Source organism: Eutrigla gurnardus, assembly GCF_963514095.1.
Source record: "Eutrigla gurnardus genome assembly, chromosome: 8".
Taxonomy (NCBI): Eukaryota; Metazoa; Chordata; class Actinopteri; order Perciformes; family Triglidae; genus Eutrigla; species Eutrigla gurnardus.
Window position 1 is genome coordinate 16,142,333 of NC_139922.1, and position 22,540 is coordinate 16,164,872.

At 42.6% G+C, this 22,540-nt stretch overlaps 1 protein-coding gene across 1 annotated transcript in view; it reads left to right on the forward strand.

Annotated features, from left to right (window-relative positions):
* Positions 1–3,117: 3,117 nt before the first annotated feature.
* The window catches only part of LOC311017389 (forkhead box protein J3-like), a 47,441-nt gene continuing 28,018 nt past the window's right edge, over positions 3,118–22,540 (forward strand). The window contains exons 1-3 of the mRNA XM_084015688.1: positions 3,118–3,349; positions 12,085–12,208; positions 12,493–12,967. Of these exons, the coding sequence (XP_083871814.1) occupies positions 12,608–12,967 (360 nt within the window). The 5' untranslated portion in view covers positions 3,118–3,349; positions 12,085–12,208; positions 12,493–12,607. The remainder of the gene's footprint in view (positions 3,350–12,084; positions 12,209–12,492; positions 12,968–22,540) is intronic.

The window sequence follows — 22,540 nt, forward strand, 5'->3', positions numbered from 1 at the left end:
CTTGCACACAAAGACATGACTGTTAAAGGAATGGCGCCTATTGAGGTGAACGTGGCGTCATAAAGTCTCATTTAATTAACCGGTTTGCAACGCTTAAGTAAATCTAATTATATTAATGCAAAACACAGATAAGTGCACATTCAATGACAAACCTTCGGTCGTTTTGAACTATGGCAACACATTGTCTTAACCTAGAGAGCCCTCTGGTGGGCGACTCACAGATTACAACAGTTGGCCCAGAAGAAAAAATGATATACAGGGCCGGCCATAAAGTTGAAATGATTTGTTTTCAGACACAATCCTCTGTTTATTCCGATTTAAGGGCATCTGTAATCACATTTGACCAGGTGCAATGACTACCTTATGTGTCACAATTACCCAGGTGAAATTAATTAATGCATAACATGTGTTTGGTGCTATAAAAGACGACATTTGAAAATTATTCAAACTTTATGGGGGACCCTATATAAACATATCCACCATCCAGATCAGAAATGTACTAGTAGTGGATTTGCAGGAGGTTTACACATCCCATTAAGACATTTAGAATATAAAAAAATGTATATTAGTGTCCAAAATGATTGTTAAAAATATACATTTTTCCTAATTGAAAAGCCAACAATATCCAAATATGCACATTAGACACAACATTTCTTCACTGAAAATTACTTTCTATATGTAGGCTACACTGGAGGTCTGAATTATCCACATCACACTCATGTAAGTTAATCGTTCCTTGGTTGTTTCCAAGTTGTGATGTCACAAAATCATGTTTATTATAAAGGAATAACAAGCAGCAGATAAATGCAGAATAATGTGAAAAAAGCCCTGATGTCACATTTGAAGGTCAAGCTTCCTCATCATGTTACAGAACACACACATCACCGTTAAAGCATATTGATGAAGCAAACTTTACACAACAGCTTATTTCTATATCGTGTACGGTGTTTGTCTTGAGGGGATGCAAAGTGTCATTAAGTTCTCGGCCTCCTCGTCCTTAATTTGCTCATACAGTCTTTGCATGAGACAAAAATTATGGAGTTACATCCGGAAAGTATTCACAGCGCTGCACTTTATCCACATTGTGTTATGTTATGGCCTTATTCCATCCATCCATCGTCTACTGCTTATCCTGTATTCGGGGTCGCGGGAGGAACTCACATTCACACCTACGGCCAATTTAGAGTCATCAGTTAACCCATCCTGCATGTCTTTGGACTATGGGAGGAACCCAGGAGAACCCGGAGAGAACCCACGCTGACAAGGGGAGAACATGCAAACTCCATACAGAGGGAACCCGAACCGGGAATCGAACCTCGCTGTGAGGCGACACCACCATGCAGCCTTATTCCAAAATCTATTAAATTCATTTCTTTCCTCAAAATTCTACACACATGACAAAGTGAAAAAAGCTTATTTTAAATGTTTGCAAATGTATTAAAAATAAACAGAAATATAACATGTACATATGTATTGACAACCTTTGCTCAATACTTTGTTGAAGCACCTTTGGCACCAATTACAGCCTTTTTGAGTATGATGCTACAAACTTGGCACACCCATTTGCATCCGGAAGGTTTAACAAAATACTTTCCGGATGCACTGTATGTGACTCTTAATTCTATCACTTCCATAAGATGTATTTTACTCATAAAGAAGACACGTAAAGTGGAGTAACAATAAGCTAAAACTGCTGCTATTTGCAAGTCAGGCCTAATAGCCCCTGTTTTTCATTTGCACTCCTTGCCAGCATCATGACGGTCTTAATAAGCATTTAAGTTTATTTTTGCAACATTTCAACAACAAAGCGTTTCACATCAGACATCAATGGGGATTTCAACAAACTGTGTCTCTGTGTCTGACTTATTTTATTGAGTGTATTGTTTCACCCGTCTTCTCTTAATGCATGCAAATTGCAAGCTTTATGATGGGATTATGGAGTTAGCTGTGTGCTAACTCCTCAGCAAACAGCTATGGAGCTGAGTGTTTGGAGGATTTGTACACTCTCGCTAAAATGTGTACAGAAGCCTGTTATGTCTGCATAGATTTACAGCTGGCTTTGCCACTGTCCTGTCTTTGCGTTCTCTTGCATACGCATCAACTGAGCTATTTGAGTTAAGTCACATGTCACAAATTATAGCCTATAGCACAGATGTTGAAGCTGTCTGTAGGGAAACTACCATGAGGTGTTAACAGATAAAACTGTTGTTCACAATAACAGGAGCTACTTTCACCTTCCAGATCTGAGCTATACTTATATTTAGTGGTTAATATCCTAGTCAAGAACTTTGAGGGCATCCTAAATACTGAGAGGAAAATCCTTGTGTTTTTTTTAATACACAGTCAGTCAAAATTTGCATCTAGAGCCTATAGTTGCTTGCAGAAAAAACAAATACAACCAATATATATATTCAATACATGAACTCTTCAGCTTCAACATGGTGCTCTGACTGACGTCCTGTCCAGGTGGGTGCGCTGTGCTTCACATGAAGTTTCTCCCTACATTTAATCAACACAGGCAGTCTTAACTGAGGCATACCTCAACTGTAACAGATACCACCAAGCCCTCAATGTGTTGCTGCAACGGAACAATGAAATATGGGCTACCAGGTGCCACAACATGACACTATAACAGCAAATGTTTACCGGTAGTTGCAGTTTGAGCAGTAAATTGAATGATTATTTGTGTGTCACACAGACAGTGGTTTATATAGTTTTACCCCTTTTTGCAAAACAGCCAAATGCACTGCCATGTTTTAATAATTTATCATAATACATATAATAATGAGTATTAAGTAATGAGTGATACTATTAGGGTCCATCTGATATATGGTGATTACTTAGCAAATGCATAAACCCTAACTAAACAGTATGATAATGATGTAACAGTGTAACTGTTATTAGTTATCAAATGCTACCCGTAGCCTCATTATGGTAGGTCTTTGTGCGTCTTGGTAGCATCTCATTAACACTGGGAACTAGTTAAATGGATGTGATTTCGTTTTTCCTATTGTGGTGCATGAATTTATCTTCAACGTGCTCCGGCTGGCGCTGGAAGTAGTTCCGGTGGTTCAGCGGCAGCCGCGCGGAGCACAGAGACCCGGGATCTTCGCGTCGGTTGAGCGCAAAGGCGAATTGCGGGTCGAGTCCGCCCGTCGTGATTGTCGTGAGTGACCACTGGTCAGCGGTCAGTTTGACGCCCGCGGAGCGCCGTGCACGCAGCCCGAGGGGACGGCGGCGAGCCACCGCTGGAGCTTTTGTCTTCGGAAGGGGGGATTTTTCAAGTGCAGAAACGGCGTCTGGAGCAGAGTACAAAAAAAATTGAGCCGGTTCCTATTTACCTACGAGGGTGAGTAGCCTCAGCAGAATGTCAGTCATGAAGGTTTATGACAAGAGTCGTGATTTACCGGGAAGTAAGTGATAGCTAGTGCTTTTATTTGGCGGTAGACGGGCAACATGACAAGTTCGCTGTCATGATGGACAATGTCGCGTTCGTCTTTACCCCAAAACGTCCGTCGGCTCGAGTCAACTTATTTTAAGTTTGCGGGCGGTGAATTGTGTTGGACGGGGAGGAGGACGGTGCCTCGCGCCGCCGAAAACACTTTGAAGTGATACCGGTGGAAGCTCACCAGCCTGGCCGAAGACGAGTCTCCGTCGGCGGCGACGTAATTGTATGGAGATGACATTTTTTTTTTTAGCTTTCATTGAATCAACTACAAAGTTTAAAACGCATTAACTGGACTGTAAAGTGGAACCAGAAGGGGGGATATTTCAGTCCACTCGGGCATTCATGACGTTTAACCAACTTTGTTTCGCAGCATAACGTATTTTGTATGGCTAGGTTTATATGTATGGCTGTTTTTGTGCTTATATGTCTGTATAGTTTTTACATTATTCCCATTTCTTACAGAATGGATGTGCAGTATGTTGCATGTAATTATGTCTATGCATCGAGTCATGTTTCATGGTTATCAGCCTGCACACATTTTTTTTTTTTTTTACAGGATGTGTCATTTTCAGTGGCTCTCCATGTTTTGTACATAGGCAGCATTTGGACTTATATGTCGAGTCAGATTTACACCATATAAACTGGTGTTAACATTTAGTTTAGAGTTAACGTCATTGACAGAATTAAAATTGAGATGTGCATCGTATTAGATGGAGACGGCACTAAATAACATGCATGGGTGAAAACGTCTTGGTTTACCCGGTGCACACAGAAGAGACTGCAATTTGCCATAACTGGTCACTTTTATTTAGCCATTTTCCAGTAAGCAGAGTCTCTTGATTGGTGCCGTCATGCTCACCAACTATGGGTTTCTTTTCCATAGAACACCTCAGATGGAGTGGTATAGTCTCCTTCCATAACAAGACAATACCCCGTACCTTACCATGAACAGTGACCATCTTATACAGTTAAGGAGTCATTATCTCTCATCATGCTGCAGTGGGAAGAGCCAGCGAATACTATACAAGATGTGTGTGTGTGTGCGCTTGTTTGTTTGTGGGCGACGGACTGAGAAAACGTTTGAGAGAGTACCTTGTTCCTGATTTGGATGTGCCTCTAATTCCTATCAAGATGAGAGCTGTCTGAACAGATTTCTCTCATCATTATTTGCTCTGAGATTTACTTGCGCTTGTAAATGGTGTTGATTGAGGGTAATTTGGCTTTTTAATTGCCGAACAGCTGCCACACTCACTGCTGATTGCCATTGTAGACTTTCTCGGTAGATCACTCATAGGCCCCTAAATGCCTCATTAAAACGTTGTGCAGAATCGCGAGAAACGCGAAGAGAAGGAACCCTCATAACGTTTTTACTGATTTCTGTTTTATCATCGGAAAGGTCGTTGTAATTACCGTCAATGTCAGCAAATGCACTGCTAAGAAATGGGTGTATTAATGACTGAAAGTTGAATTAAAGGGTGTTTGTAGATACACTTAAGGCATTGATATAGATGCCAGTGTAACGGATGTTCGTTGGGCATCAACGTGAAAGAACCAGAGGACCATTTACATCATTAACTCTATTCTCTGCAGGAAGACAATATCACACACTCATATGTAACCTCCATGTTGATCCATGCACATCTGGATTATGACTGCAAAGCAGCACGCTGAGCATAATAATGATACGTAACTTTGACGTGTATGTATGGCTTAGACAACGTCTTGCCCATGTTAGAAAATGATTAGCTATAAGAGCTTTTAAAATGGGCAGAAAAATAATTTCCCCTTCTTAAATCAAGAGAAGAAAACATTAACTGTGTCTCATAAAGGGTAAAGTTAAACCATAAAAATTCAGAAAATGTAATCCAGTGTAATATGATGCTTGTGGTGTTCGGCCATTTAACATAGGCAATGACATAATCACAATTACCACAGAGAATAAACCTGTGGGAAGATGATTAAACACACATTTATTTATTCAATGTTATTTCTCCAGGTCAGTCACGGTACAGCTGCACCTATAGAATAACAGAATTTACACAAGGAAATAGCTGCCCAAACATTCACAGGGCTATGTGAGTCAAGTGTTAAAAAGGGAGAGCTGGTATACTTGAAGTTTAGTGAACTTCAAAGGTGAAATGGAGGGGTTTGCAGTTTTAAACAGTTTTAAAACGGGGGTAACATAATAATACCACGAGTAAACAATATGCAATAAAGGGTTGCAACTAGTGTATACAAAGAAATCAGTAAAATAGCACCACGCAAGTTACCCACATCAATCCAAAGCAGCAATTTTTCAATAATTCAATTCCTGAATTATAAATAAAATTCATAAATACAGAATACAATTAGAGTTGATGAATAGTCCATTTTTATTCTCGGTTATATTGGTAAATGAATCAGCCACGGCTGTCAACATTTTATGTTGTCTTCCTGCATATTAATTATGACTTCTAATATATTCTTTTCGTGTGACTTTATAAGTTATGTTGGGCAGCCGGTCATTCTTCTCAATGTCTGCCAAAAAAACGGTTTGCAACCCAATTAAAAAACATCATGGAGTTAAGACACTTAAGATTATGACAAAATGTGTTTTGTTCAAGGAATCTTTGCTGATTTTGAACTGGCTCTGTGTCATTGCAGTTAAAAAAAAATGGAATAGAAAGAAATAGTTGCACCCATATCTGGGGATAATGAAAGAAATGTTCAACAGCTCACAAGTGCAGACGAACCGTTTGGATGAGATGTTTGTGTGTCTTAGCCAAAGTGTTGATCCCTGTAAGCAGACAGACTATACACTCGCCTTTTCATACCACTGCCATACTGAATCTGTGTTTAACCTTGGAGAAAAGATCTGTTTACTTAAGGACTCACTCAGTAAGATTATGCTTTTAGCAAACACCAACACCCACTCCCTTCAGTTGTGTGGACTGATGCCTGCGAGCATCTTCGTCTTCCACTGTTTATCGTGAACGCTTCCGCCGGAGCGGCTGTTGATAAACTGCCATGCTGGAAGATGGCTTGGCTACGGCTATTAAAAGAGGTGAGGAAGAGGTCTCGTTTGCTTCAGCAGAAAGCCCTTTAATTTACCTCCGTAATTATCAGACCGCTGCAACGTTGCTAGGTCAACAGGTCATTTTAATTACCTCAGGTCACATCAATAATCGACTGTTTAAATCATCGTTTAGACGAAGATTATTGAATTGACATGATATTAGAAGTTATTACCGGATCCCGGCAAATGAGTGAAACCCATCATCCCCAATCAGCTGTTCCTTAGTTGTTGGTTTACCAGTATGCTGGATCTTCAGGCTGGGAAGGCCTTTAAGTTCTCTGAGTGCTCCCAGTCAGTGTGATTTTTGTCTTTCCCCGGGAAAGTACACATAATTTGGATTCAAATGCAGCAAATCCTTTTATCTTGTCAAAATCCTCTTTGATTCCGTTCGGACAGCGTTGCTGCGATTTGAAAGAGAAAGATGTAAAAGATATGATTGGGGGGGATGATCACTTTTAAAGGGCTGTCATTTGGATTGAACTTGGGAGCAGTGCTGCCAGCAACAGGAGTTCAGGGCAAAGGGTCTGTTGTGAACCTGATGTAAAGCCTGGTGTCTTGACAAGCCGATAGTGTTGTTAGTCTCTCCTGGTTATGTTTTAATGAGTAACAATTGTTAGCCAATTTGCATGTAAAACAATGTAATTATAAACAAGCATCAAAAAGCTGTAATACTTCTAAAAAATGTAAATGACTCTCCATTATAAAGCGCAACAAAACCTAAGCCATGCCTCTGAGCCAGAGCCCTCTAGGTTTGGGATGCTCGTCTCCATTATTAATGCTATTCACAGCCAAACTTTTTAGGTTGGGCTCTTTAATCTATTTTTGCTGTAAATTAATGAATTTTTAAAGAGGACTAGTCCTCCCTGAATAGGGCTGGATGTGAAAATGTAGTTTTGAGTCGTGGTGATGCAGTGCTATAGCCCCCTTTTACTTCGCAAAGCTTGAGTTCACAAACAGCATCCCATCGCTCTCTTGGGACCTTGCGTTGGGGGAGTTTGCCGAAAATGCTGCACTCCTATGTTTTATTTATGACAAAAATATGCCTTTTTAACTTTGCCGTTGTCAGAATGTGGAATTGTGATAGCTTATTTCCTCGTCGGCAGTGGTAAGTCTTCAGGGTCGCTAACTCCCTCTACCTTAGCAGATGTTTTCAGGTGTTATATTCTGTGTGGGCTTAGCGAGTTAAATATTTTATTCCAGACCTTCAGGGATTCAGTGGAACCCACTGATTTTCTTGCCTTCTTTTAATCAGATGTTCTTTTAGACCTGAGAACAATTGCATTAATCCGTTTGTTCTGTTTCATTTGAGATGCCAATTGATTGACACGGGCCAGCGATCAGAAGCCACTGATGAAAGTGTTGTTCAGTCACTGATAAATTGTCATCCTTTCTCTGTATGACTTTTTAAAACGTTATTTTTTTTACCCGTTATTTTTTTCTCTTTCAAACATTAGTTCGCCTGACCACTCGCTGTAAGGCTTAAGGCCACAAAACTGCATCTCAGCCAGAGAAGGTGCATTACATTGATGCCTCTCCAGGTCTCCTTTGAGAATAAGTAGACAGTATCAAACTATAATTGCTTAACCCAGCTCCATTGAGAGATGAGCAAGCAGCCATCATAAGGGCAACTGATTTGCCTTGATGTCTTATAATTGAACCTTTTCAGGGGTATGTTTTCTGGTGCTGAAGCAGAAAGTAATTAAGACGTTCAATACTGCTTTTTGGACCTTTTCCTCCTTCCTTTGAATGGCCCACACTCCTAGACGTGACAGCGCTCAGTATGCCGACAGACTTTCTTTTGACACATTAGCCTTACTGTTGCCAAGGCAGTCCTTCCCAGAAACCCCCTCTGCTTTGCGCACTCCGGGTGGGTATTTTGTCATTACTTCATTTTCCTCTGAAAATATTTTGATGCCTCTTTCTTTTGGCTCCCTCCCTCCCTCCCTTCTCTCACCCATTCCCTGTCACTCCATTCAAAGTTCTCTATTAAAATGCAGAACTGTAAAGCCTCTCTCAGTCTAAAAGCCTGCTAGCAGCAGGGGACTGTTAGCTGTTAGTGATGCATACAGCTGAGTGAGTGCATCACAGCTACAAAGTCTAATGGGTGAATACATTCAATCACACACGGGCCCTCAACTCTTTTAAAGGGACAATGTTCCCAGTCATGAAAGCTCCATCCACGGTGCAGAGTGATGTATTTAAAGTCTTTTGGAGGAGAAAGATGTCTTGTTCATAAACATCCAAATCCCTGCTCTTCTTTTTATATTAATGCTTGTAATCTTTTCTGGAAGTGCCAGGTAATGGCTCACAACTTTACAAGTTACCAAAGTTAACTTTTTACATGCTTTTTTTTTTTGTTGGCAGATAAGTCATTAAAATCTGAGACGCCACTTATTCAAGTTTTTGCCAGATTTTGAACCGCTTTTGATACCTACTAATGTTAGCCAAATGTCCATCTCTGAAAATTCATGTTCCTGTGCATATTTATACTACAAGCGTTGAAATCTTTTAATCAAACACTCCTACTTCTGTATGATCAGCTGCCAGAAAATCCCCTCTTTGCTACATTTATTTTCTATTTAACTACAACTCTTTGAAATCCGTCTGGTTGGTAACGTGTTTGATGTTTCCTGATCCATGATACAGCCTTGAATCTTGTGGGGTTTTGACCATTATTGTGCAGGGATTGGGATCCTGGGTGAGCCCCCAATCATTGTGTTACAATAAGTTTCTCCTGCCCTGTAGCATGGAGATGTGCTATCAGCGATTTTGTTATTTTTCTTTTTTTATCCTTCATGAAATTTACTTTAAAGGAGTCATCACCAGGAAATCGCAATTTCTCTTGTTAAAACATGCATATCTGTGTTTGACCTCAGTTGAAACTTGCCTGAAAGGCTGGAGTTTGAAAGTGGCGCCGTTTTTTCGCTTCTGCTCTTTTTCCGAACAGGAATAGCACACAAGGGTGTGCATTCCTAAAGCACGAGATTTTGATTCTGCGCCTTCGGTGACGTCACCGTGGCGGCTACTTGCATAAGCCCACCCCTCTTTCACCACCCAACCCCGCCCCGTCCGCTACCTGAAATCGCCGAAGCGCCGCCATTATGTTTTGGAGTCTGCATGCAGGCAAGCCCCCCCGGCTCTGTCCTTCCTGCGGCGAATCAACGCGCGCCTCATTACATATTATACAATGCACATCCGGACCAGTCAAAACCTCGCGCGTAATCTCGCGTGATAAAATCGCGGTACGAAAAAGGGTCAGAACAAGCTCAATGTTTGATTAAATTTTTTTTTTTTTTTTCTAATAAGTTTTACGAATTGATCCAAAGCGATCCAAGGGGGGCTGGATACGTATAAAACCAGGTTATGACTCCTTTAAATGAATCAATTCAGTTTAATATCTTGCAGTTAATCATATATTTATGAATGAAAACAGATCCATTTTCAGTATACCAATTGTATGGACGTTCCCTGTACAAATATTTATCTGAAGTGCAAAATTGTACTGAAAGGAACATCACCAAAGGGATGATTTCCTCTGCCTCACATAATTGCTGTTTCCTTAAACCCAGATGACTGTGAACAATTAGCTCAGCACTCAACATCTATGCATACAATAAGGGGCATTTCTATAGAGAAATGATAGCCATAAGATACGCATAGATGTTCTGTAAGCTGTCTTCTCTGCACTGATCATTTCTCTCCCCTGATACCATGTGGGCCTCTGAGGCTGATGTGAAACAGCAGATATCAGAAACAAAAGGTACAGTACTGGGGTTAGCCCAGTCACTGTGGGACCAGTTGACTGAGTCGACTAGATAATTGGTTGCGTCTCCCCTCCGAGTAGGGTCCCTCTCCCCAGAAGCCAAGTCATGCCCCTCCTCCCCTCTCGCCGCTGTCTTCCATTACTCATCAGCCCAAAGCCTCACCAGGCTAGCGGTGTGAAGCTACACCGTGCAGCCAGCCCACGCTCCCAAACTCCTCAACAACAACAGCCACGCCAGCACAGCAGGTCAGGGCTTGTGGCGGGCTGATTTGCAGCTTGAGTCTCCTTTTAATGAGGGGAAAATAAGTACTTGTTGTTATGTGTCTTGTGTGTCACCACCCCCATCCCCACCTACCCACCACCACTGCAACTAGCAATGCTACCTTCCCTTCAGCGGGGGGAAAAAAAGGTGCACTAATTAAGATGGCTTCCTGGGATTTGGAAGAGGGGGGTTGGCTATGCCTTCTCCCAGAGTAGCAGGGCCTTGAGGAGGAGATGGGGGTGGTGTGCAAGAGTCCTCGTCGGGCATATCTCTTCTCTCGGCTCCTCTTACCTCCCCGTAGTCCCACTGCCTGGCTTGATGAGTCTGCTGCTAAACATTTGTTGTTTTTTTCCCGAGTTGCAATTAAAACAAGGTTTTTGCAGGAGCTGAGTACTTCCCTTCCTCTTCTTCATCCTTGTGTATTGGGCTCTCCAGGGGGATTGGTGGAAAGAGAGATCGGGGTTTGTGTAGCTGCTAGGCAGGCTCCTTGAAGTTCTCCCACCTTGATTATATACTGTGAGCATGAATGGAAAATGCGTGGGCCAATAGGCTCTTTGTTGTTCAAGGACATGTGAAGGTTACTGCATGGGATGGTAGATAGAATGTTTAGATGTAGATTTCTCTATCCTTAGGACGCTGAATCCATCCAGCCATTGTTAGCTATTCATCGGCATCGACTCACTCTGTAGCCTTCCCTTTCGTAAGACTCAAAGGTTTACCTGCATTTCCCAGAATGCCGTATGTTTATATTCTAAAAGCACAAAGCACTGAATGAGACCATAATCTTTGTTCATTCCTAGTGTGGTCTGAATGCATCTTCATCTCCAGTGATGAGTAACAGTTACATGACATTCTCAGTCCAGTAGTGACAAATCTACGAATGTTACTGTGACGACTGGAGTACAGAACAATTGGTGAGTAATTTCTCTTGTGTACCAGGCGATCGTCTTTGGTCTCTTTCCTGAATCATGCTAAAAGTATTTGCAGAAGCCCCCACCATCTCCAAAAAAAAAACAAAAAAAACTTTGTCTACTTAACAAAGGACACATTTTTAAGTTCAGAGCTGCTCTAAAAATAGCTTCCAAATTAAACTGTTGAGGCTTCTTGAGTTTTTTTCATTGTTTGTGTCTGTCTGAACAGGATCTGAGACGCTGGGGGGGGGGGGTTGACAGCAGAGTGAGGCACGTCGAGAGTCAGAGAATGGGAAAGCGGTGTGGGGGGGTTACACAGAGAAGGAAAGGGGACGAGCCTTTCGGCTCCTCTAGAGGGTTGGAATTCCTCCCGAGCTGTTCCCCCCATTTGGCAGGCACTTGTGAAAACAATTCCCCAGCTTTTAGTCACTCTGCAGATCCAATTGCCATTTCCACTTTGGAGCGAACGAGAGTGAGAGGCAATCCAGATAGACAGAAAACTGAGAGAGAAGGAGAGAAGAGTTTTAATCGGGTTGGACAGATGCCGAGGCCAGTTGAGCGGTTGTGCGATATTAATATCTTATGAAGGCTGCCTGGCAGTGCAAGCTCACCGTCTTGTGTGGTTTTTGTGTTTGTGCGTTGCAGCGGCGGCCATTGCAGTGGCTTAATGAAGGACTTGTGAAGATGCACGAGGGAAGGACTCTACCTTTAACTGTGGTGACTTCCCCAGATGCTTTGGCCCAAAGAAAGATGGAAAGGAATGGGAAGAGTAAGATACTTAACTCATACCTAGTCTCCCATACTGCTTTCATTGTGTAATTAATGGAATACAAGTGTTTCATTCAGCTTTTTCCTTGTCCACAGCTCAGCTGCAGATCATAGTTATGTGCAAGTGATGAACATGCCAAAATATTTGGTTTTGCATTATACAAAGCAACACTGTATGTGGAAAATAATGTGCAAGTTAGCATCTGTGTGTCTCTGCCAAGTGTGCTTTCTGCTCCAGCTAAAGGAGATGAATGGGTGTAGTAAACAAACCTCCTGCTCTTCCAGACTTGAGCCAAGGCTGCTGAACAGCACCCGCTCAGTGAGCCAACCGGAGATCCTCCACACACCACGTCGCTGAGCCCCTCACCCTTCCCTTTCGACCCCTTGGCCTACGAGCACCATGACCTCTGAGCTGGAGAGCAGCCTGACCTCGATGGACTGGCTCCCCCAGCTCAGCATGAGGGCAGCCATCCAGAAGGCAGATGCGGGACACCACCACGGCCACCACCACGGACACCACCACCACGGCCACCATCACGGGCACGGGCCTGGCAAGAAAGTCATCCACCTGGACCCGGGAACAACGCTGGACCAGGAGGAAGCCGCGCAGCACAGAGACGGCAAACCACCCTACAGCTACGCCAGCCTGATCACCTTTGCAATCAATGGCTCGCCGCGCAAACGGATGACCCTAAGTGAGATCTACCAGTGGATCTGTGACAACTTCCCCTACTACCGAGAGGCGGGTAGCGGCTGGAAGGTAAGATGAGACAAGAGATATGTACTCTGTGATGTAGAGGCTGGCTTTTTTGGGCTAGGCGTCTCTCGCTGTCTTAGTTCTGTGTCAACATGTCTAATACTGTGGTTAGCCGGATGTATCCGAGTGCACTCCAGCTGTGATCTTGTAGTCACATAATCTCAATATTTGAGGAAGTCAGTAGCTTAAAACGTTTATGCTATTGAATGAAAATTACTTTTTGGAATTTCATTCATAGATATTAAATTAGTCTTTGAAGCCATCAAATGACTTGTTTTTGTAATTAGTGTCCATGAAATTTATTCTTAGGTTGTTATTATATTGCTGCTGTTATTTTTAATTGATCATGTCTTTGCTGGGGGTTGGCCTGTGGTCTCTTTTGAAATGATTAATTCATGAATGTTGGGTTTGGAGAGATTTTCCAAAGGGCTGTTACTGATCGTTATGCTGTCACGTGTCTATATCCAATTAATAATTTAAACTTTTCAACATAGTAGTTGAATGTAGCTCATGAAATGTTATATAATTGTTTAATTTTGCTCCTCTTATTATTTTTTTTGGTTGTAGCGACTCATAGCGCTGCTACCTTCTCACCAAGCAGACGCTGATCACAGATCTCAGTTTCAAGTTGACTTATTTATAACTTCCAAACGTCGAAATGAGAACGCAGATTTGCATTCAACAAGCAGATTTGACGCTTGACTGATGAAATGCTATCGAACCTCCGGCCTATTGCTCGCTCTCAAACTGCACAGGTCTGATCCAGTGGAAGTCTCGGAGAGCACAGAAACCTTTTAGTGAACCAGGAATGATTGACAGGTGCGTTTCGGCGTGTTCAGACGACATTATTAAATCCTTATGTAAATGCAGCTATGCAAATCTTGGCTAATACGAACAGAAAGGTGTCTGTGTTATTGGAGGGAAATGAATAGATCCCTACGGTTGTGTCTTGGGGATTCTCTATCTTATTAGTGAAGAAGGGAGAGGATATAGTCCTTCCACTGACACATTGAAACGGCTGTCTGCAAACTATCAGCCAATTCATCTCTTTGAGAGCAGCGACATGTTTCGTCGTCTCCTCTCATTATTTCTCTCTCTCTTTCACTTTCTATCTTCATCTCCCAAGCACTTGCACTCCACCAACCCCCCACCCTCTCTCTCTCCTCCTCCTCCTCCTCCTCTCTTAGTCACTCACTCCTCTCTTCTTTCCCTTTCACAAACCTGTGTTTGTTCCCCCGTCTATAATCTTCAACACACCATTCCCTGAGTAGAGATGCATGCCAGAAACGGAGACAAAAAGGTTATGATACAAGCCAGGTTGTGTTGGCAGAGCTTCTTACCTGCACGCAGGATTCAGTCAATTCCATTTCTGTTCACAGAGAGAGGATCGGGGTTATTAAGACCATTCAGGCCTTCTCTCACTGCAGCTCAGGACTGCCTTCTCCTGCTGCTTGTATTTGGCTGCCAGGATGTTTTAGTATCCCATAATTACACCTCTAGATTCATTGATCTGTGTGTGTGTGTGTGTGTGTGTGTGTGTGTGTGTGTGTGTGTGTGTGTGTGTGTGTGTGTGTGTGTGTGTGTGTGTGTGTGTGTGTGTGTGTGTGTATTCAAGTAGCATCATTAACTGTGCACTGTACTGATGGCATTGCGGCTATATATATTTTCTTTTCATGTTTTGGCGTTTATCCATGATATCAGTGCAGAGAGTTTATTTTGAGAAACACAACCCAACATTGTGTTGCCTTCTACTTAGGCAGAGTTCATTTAAACAATGCACAAAAAATGTTCTTATTCTTGTTTGTCAAAGCGCCTCACTCAGTTTGTCCCTTCTGTTCTGATGTTAGCGGTAAAAACGGATACAAAAGGAAGCGGTCGTTCAGGGTAAAGGGTCGCATTTGTGTGTTGGAAAGTACTTTTGCTTCCTGGATGACCCGACTCAAAACAGTGGGGCTTGTTTTCTACCAGCCGTGGTCGTCACAGGGAGAGTTGCATAAGTCTGGTTCACTCTGGTTCAGGTGATTGCTGTCAGCTGTACACAGTGGGACGCAGACACGGAGATCGTCTGGCTGCCACGTTCGGCAGACATGGTCGACTCACACGTTGCCAGCACACGCACACACACATACACGCACTTTGAAATCTGTGTTGTCTGAATGTATCGACTCGAGGCGAACGCTCAAGCTTTCAGGAAAACCGCTCATACGCGATCCCACGTTTTTCGCCGTCTTCTTCACCCGCCGCCACACTTGCGTGCACGCACATACACGTACGCCCACAGAGAGACTCCCACTCAGGTAGGCAGCGTACGTGTGCAGTCTGCAGATTACACACGAGGAGCTCGGCAGGAGAGGAGATGAGGGGCGAGGGGGGGGCGGGAGTCGGAGACGAGAGAGGAGACTGTCAGAGAGCAGAGGAGAGTTTTACTACCCAGCACACGCACTCCGTCTGCTCTGTATGATAATGTGGGAGCGCAGCAACAGCAGAGTTGAATCCAGGACACACACACACATATACACACACACACACACACCAGCTTACATCCTTAGAAATCACATGATTACGTACACTGGTTGAACACCACAAGCTCACTGCACGTGTTGCACACACACTCTTTCAAATGCTTTCCAAGGTCATGAGATTTTTGTGTCTTAGCTTGCAATGAATATGTAGAGCTCTTTTCATCCGCGGAGTCATGATGAGAACCTTTCTGCTGAGCTGAGGAGGAGGTTTAGAGTCTGTGACAAAAAAACCCCAACGTGGAATTAGATAGCATACCACTGCAAAAGCCAAGTTTATGGAGCTCCTAAAAGCATTTCTGTTTTTAAAGCAAACGAATGGAGATACAGCATACTGGTGTGGAATGCAAACAGCGTTGCATCAGGCTGCGTCATTCCCGCATTATTTTTTATCACTGGAACAGCATTATCTCTCTCATGTTATCTTTAGAAACCGCTCCCGCTCTGTCTGCGTCCTACACAGTGGGCCGCTCTACTTTCCCATGCCCTCTGCAGCCCCCTCGTAGCCCTTTCACACCAACGTGTCCTTCCACTCTAGAGTCCACCTTTACCACGATGCACAGTGAAGACGCAGCAGGAGACCAAAGCCACACAGGGGTTTCTCTTCTTGTGCTTTATTGTCTTTGTCTCTTATTTGGCAGTTTGTCTGTAATCAAATCCGTATTTTTAAGTGCAATCACAAACTATAAATACTGACCTTCACCAACTGCTCTACAGAGTTTTGTATTTTACGTTTTCTATTAATTAGCTTTCCTTTTTATGCTGTTTTCTTTTTCACATTTTTTTACATTTTAAAGGCTAATGATGAATTGATTAGATGAAAAAGGTATGTAAGATGAATCTATGCTGCTCTCTACTATTCAGCTTGAATTTAATAATGGTAAATGTTGGTTATTCAAAGCAGTTATTTTTTATTGAATCGTGAAGGCCTTTCCATTATTTACTGATGGAGAAACGCAGCCTAGACCCGTACCTTCCCCAAACGGCTTGTTGCAGTCTGCGCTGCTCTCTAATGACCCCGTCGCCTCAGGCTAGCTCCCATGCAGCCAGGCTAATTGCCTGCGAATTAGCAAGGCCTAATGTGACGTTGTAAAGGGCAGCGCTACCGCAATGGCCTTTGGCCTTTGGCTGAACACCACATGTCACAGGCAATCACCTGATATGAATCAGCACTGGACCATTATTCTGACTCCCACCCTCTCCTGCATTCTCTGTGGGAGATCTGCGACTAAGCCCAGTGGAGATTTCTGCACAGTGTCCACTGTACTTACGTATGTGGGGAAAGGCTCTTGTCATTGGCTGCTGGGAGTCATTATGTGGCCCTGAGGTTGTCTTATGAGCACAACTGAAATGTTTCACTTCCATACTGATGTGGTTCAGCTTTGAAACAATCTGTTGGAAAATGCAGTGTTCAGAGTGTGTGTCTGTAGGCATGTGCATCCCAAGGTCAGAGTCTCCCTCTTGACACTGTGTTAGAAATTGTGATAGATAATATACCGTATGTTCCATGCCATTCAAATTAAACCTTGACTCTTAAATATACTGTATATATATTTAAAATGTTGCTGTCAAATCTTATGTCTAAAAGCAAATTAATTAACCTTTCAGAAAACAAAATCCCAATGTCAGTGACAAAAAAAAAAAAAAAAAGCCAGACCAGACCTTTACCTTAACTTCTATATACATTTTTAAAGTGTGTTGGCAAGTTAAAGAACGTATAAAAGGACATTTTAAACCTAAAAAAATCACCAAGGTCACACTGCCATGACCACATAAGAAATCTAAGTAATAGATGGAGCTTTATTACTGAAGGTAGAAAATACACTGATTGTCCAATAGTCACAGTCGAGCATACTTTTGTGCTGGTAGCCTTCCGGGGGGCTACCAGCAATTAAATAAGATTTTACCCATTTTAAATAGTTAGAAATAATAAAAACAGTAATGATATTCTACGTTGATATTCTGTGTGTGTGTGTGTGTGTGTGTGTGTGTGTGTGTGTGTGTGTGTGTGTGTGTGTGTGTGTGTGTGTGTGTGTGTGTGTGTGTGTGTGTGTGTGTGTGTGTGTGTGTGTGTGTGTGTGTGTGTGTGTGAGAACGACAAGGAAAGAGTGCTATGCGGAGATGTATGAACTGAACAATATTTCTGTTCTATCTATCTATTTCAAAATTGCATGAAAAAAAAAAAAACCCACCCAGAATCAATTTGTGGCGCTTGGTGTTGATTCTGTGGCGCTGCGCCACACAATGTTCTATGTATGGGAAACACTGTAACACCTATGGTTTAATTCCCCTAGAACAGCTTTGCTAGACCCAGCTAGAAGTAAAAGTTGTGAAATAAAGCGATGACATATTTGTATGATTGTAACACTGCTCAGGCTTTTAATTACACACTGATCACTAATAGCAGTCTCAGTGTTGGATTCTTAATTAAAAGCAGGGAATGTCTCTTGCAACCTCCTGGAGGATTTGGCACCCATCCAGCACCGCTTCCCTCTCTAACCAGCCAGGCCTGTGGCACTCTCCATATGGTTAATAACGGGCTTAAGGCTGGTTTCCGTAGCACTCTGGAATGCAACAATTAGACCACGGAATGAGCTTTTGCACTCGTCCCTGGGTTTGTACCACCGCAAAGAAACGTGGGCCCGGCTCTCGTCAGGTCCCGAGTAACATCGGAGTATTTCACAGAACAAAAGAGGCAAAGTGTTGCTCGAGTGCACAACGTGACCATGGCAGCAAAACCTGTGTGGTGCTTTTTAAGGACACTGGTTTCATCCGTTGATTTCCACTCAAGCATTTTGAGTGTGATTGTAAGGAATATTTCAAAAATCAATGGAAAGACAATGGAAGAATGAAATTCATGAAAAAAACTGTGCAAAACTAAGTGGACACTCACAATTTATTCTTATTTTCATATTTTTTTGATTCTGTGGTCAGACCACTGGACTAACATAAAAGCGATGTGATCTCGGCTCGTAAACGCAAACCGTTAAACGAATGAGTTCATAACTCGCTGCAGAATGGTCTTCATTTCGCCGAGAGAGAACGAGAACGGGAGAAGAGGAAGCTGTCAAACATTGTTGGGATGCCGATTAAACAAACGGGGCGCTCCTTCCTGCTTGTCCTCCTTCGCTGCTCACTCGCCTCCTCTCCCGGAAAGCCGCTGACGGACGCTGTCACTTCGCCGCGTCGCTCTACTCGACACAACCAGCAAAAGGATTTGTGCCACCGTGACCTCCCCCCGCTCCGCACCCTAGTTTTAGTTTAGTAAAATAACCGCTGGAAGTATTTGTCTTCCTAAATCAGTTGTGTGACACAGGAAGAACCATGGCAAGTCGATTATTTCTAATGTTTGGCAGTTCAGGACACAACAAATGTCACAAGATGAGGGGTCATAGTAATTGTTCTAATATTTGCTTCTCCTTTTTTTCTCCGTCTGGATAGTTTTACCTCCTCAGGACTGTGAGAGCTATTTTAATTAAACTGCTTCAGACAAACTTGAACTGCTAATGACACCATTTTTATTAACAGTGCTGGGAATAGTCGCGCTGAGCCGTGAGCAACCACGACCAATCAAATCATGCTGCCTGTTTACCCTCTGCATAGTGTGGCCATGTAAAAGAAGTGGATGCTGGTGTGGTGTCTTTATTCAACGGCTCACTGTGTCTATTTCTGCCCATACTTTTTATTGGAGAATCGAACTGCAAACAAACATATCTCAACATGGTGACAAACACTTAATATTTCCTATGATTGTTCCACAATAAAAGCATCCTGCTGGTTCATCGGAGGAAAGCTTTTAATTTGAAGCAGCAGCAGGAAATGTTCCGTTTGCATCAGCAATGACTTAACACATCTTTGATACGGATGTAAAGCCATCAGTATACAGTTTAATAAGGCTGATAGATGAAAGTACACAGAGAGACCTTTAAAAACCATCACCAGCACAGGACCACTGTGAGGAAATGCATGTGTTCACGGCTTGGTGTGGCCCCACACAATTAATAAGAGGCTGATCCGGGGCCGGTTGAAATATGTAGCCTGCTCTGCATGATTTAGCACACAGGATGATATACTGAATTTTAGTAGAGTTTTAGTATGTTTTTGTTTTGGAGCTTCTTACTAGATCTCCAGAGACAACAGTGATCCTCCTTCCAACTTGTCTGAGATTTCTTTGTGCCAGTCACACACACACACACACACACACACACACACACACACACACACCAAGCTATAAACACACTCAGTCATGCCCTTTCTCTCCTTCTTTTGCCATTCCACAAATACTGGTACAGTATTGCTATAAAATGCACATACACACACACACACACATATTCACACGGACAAACTGCTCACACCCCCAGATACACACATGTCTGCCTGCATACACGCTGGAAGTACACACAGCTGCACACACACACACACGCATGCAGGCACATACACCAGTGTATCAACACACACTGCACAGTCACACGCATGCACACACACACACACCTCCTCTTATGGATGACTTGTGTAAAGTACTTCAGTGAGGGAGTGAAGAGGGCGGGGGAAGGGTCCATCAAATGAAATGAATATGTATGAGACGGAGTTTGAAGTAGTGACTTGTATCCAACCTCGCATTCTCACGGAGCGTCTGTCACTCCGTCACCATCCGGGTATAATAAGGCATCTCAATGATGCTCAGAACCCAGGAGACATCCACATCTAAGACACCTGTCCGTATGTGCACGTACCCCCACACTCCCTTTTCCAGCCGACTCCAGCTCTTTATTTCTTTGTGCCTCTTTCACCCCCCTCCCACCTCCTTCTCCTCTGCCTTACCTTCAAACTTTGCCACATTTTACCCTCTCTTTATGCACTGTATGGGTTCAGCTGAAAGTTAATAAAATCTCTGCCGTCTCGCTTCTCTCCAAATATCCCCTCTTGTTATATCGTCCTTCCTTTTCTCTCTTTCTCTGCGTTTCTGTATCTCTTGTTCCGTCTGTGGGCGCACAAGGACTATCTATATGACACCACAATACATTCATCCTGAAGGGCATGAGATGCTCCCGGATACTGCTGTGTGGGTGTGCATTTGTATTTGCACGTCGATCTCCAAAGGCCCTCCAAAGGTTAATATCATGGCCAGCAAACCTTTTGCCCTTTGACCCCAGTGTCCCTGCAGACACAGGGATGAGCAGGGAACCACATGAAGGCTTCCTTTCTTACCACGCAGAGTAGAGAATCTGAGGCTCAGCCATCGCCGAAACCACAATGGTGCATTTGTTTAAAGGAGTTGCAATTGTTTTCAGTTGTAAAATTATTGTTTAGGTGCCATCTTTGGGTTTATACGGCTTATTTTCACATCGACAGTCCTGAAGCGGGTACCTCAGGTCACGTGTTTTATGTGTTATACTTGACATACTCTGTATTTGTGTTTCATGCCTTGTACATTTTTAAATAATCTAAACGCTGAGGTTGAAAAATGGCTGTATCTGAAATATGACTGGATAAATTGCTTTATTGATATAGTGCATATGATGCAAAACATAAGATCTGTGCGGAGCGATGATGAGACTTGAATGCTCCTCAAACACATTTCTGAAACAAACATAAGTGTCATATTTCCCTTTTGTTTTCCTCATTTTGTTCTTGTGAGATTTGGCTTGCGCTATTTGAATTTGAATTTTAAGTTATCTTAATACATCCTCTTCTTTTGGGTTAATGACACCAGAATGGAGAACGACAACTGTTTGTATTTTAAGAAAAATATTTTCTGCAAATTAGTAATTTTATTATTATTATTATTATTATTTAGTAATAAAACTATTTTTTTAACTGTTTCATGATAACTAACTCACCAAACACTTTTTAATTTTCATTTTAATTAACAGAAAAGAAGAAATAAGGTCATTTAAAGAAGAATATTTTGAGGGCCTTTACACTTTTGTTTACCACAGAAATGCTATTTATATATAGTTGACATCACTTTTTTTTGCACACAGACTTGTAACTTTCACTGATTTATCAAGGAACCAGATATTTTTCCAACACAGCTGCACACCTGATGATTCAACCAGGAGACTTGGAGTGCTCCAAATATGAGTCACTTTACATTGTCTGTGCAGAAAATGAATGGGACTGTTCGTCCTGGAAACCTAGGCACTCCAAAGTTCTTCCTCCCACTATGCAACTCTATACCAGTTGGGCTGGACTGTCTGTTTCCAGTGCACCCCACTTCACCAATCAAACCATGTCAGTATAATCAGCATTGTTTTGTTTGAACGAGTGTGTTGTCGCTTCACTTGAAACTTTTCAAGACTGTTTAATTCACTTTAGAGGAAATGCCATCTCGTGTTGCCCCTTTGTATTTAACTCAGCTGCCATGACCCAAATCTTCCAAACCTACCCGCTTATGTAACTTCCTTCTCCGTGTGACCTGTTTCCTTGGCACACGCACTCGCACACACACACACACACACACACACACACACACACACACACAGAGAAGGCTTCCTGCCTATGGCCAGAATATCCTTCTGGCTCCTTCAACCTGCATCCTACCTCATCTGCACACACGCACATACTTCAACCATTTTGACAATTCCTGTCAACCTTCAAACCTCTCAGTCTTTCTTTGATCACTTTCTCTGACTGATCCACGCACACACACGCACACACACACACACACACACACACACACACACACACACACGCTTATACTCCTTTCCTCTCCACCCAAAAGCATGTTTCCAAAACTTGACTTTTTGTCACACATCACATTATATCACATTGCATTTTGTCAAAAAGTCATCCATGCTTATGAAGCCCCTTATATAACTAACCTCTTCAACACCAGGATGCTGCACCCTACGTTAAGCAGCAGCAGCATCCAATACCTCTCAGACATAAACAGTACTGCGTGCATGCACAAACCTCATATCTAATCATATCTGTGTAAAAATTCTTATTTGACCTTATTTTTCTGCAACATTGCTTGTAATCTCCAGTCTGTATGTAATGCCCTGTAAAATAAAAGGAGGCATTATGGGAGCTGAACACGTGCAGTAGATTGTAA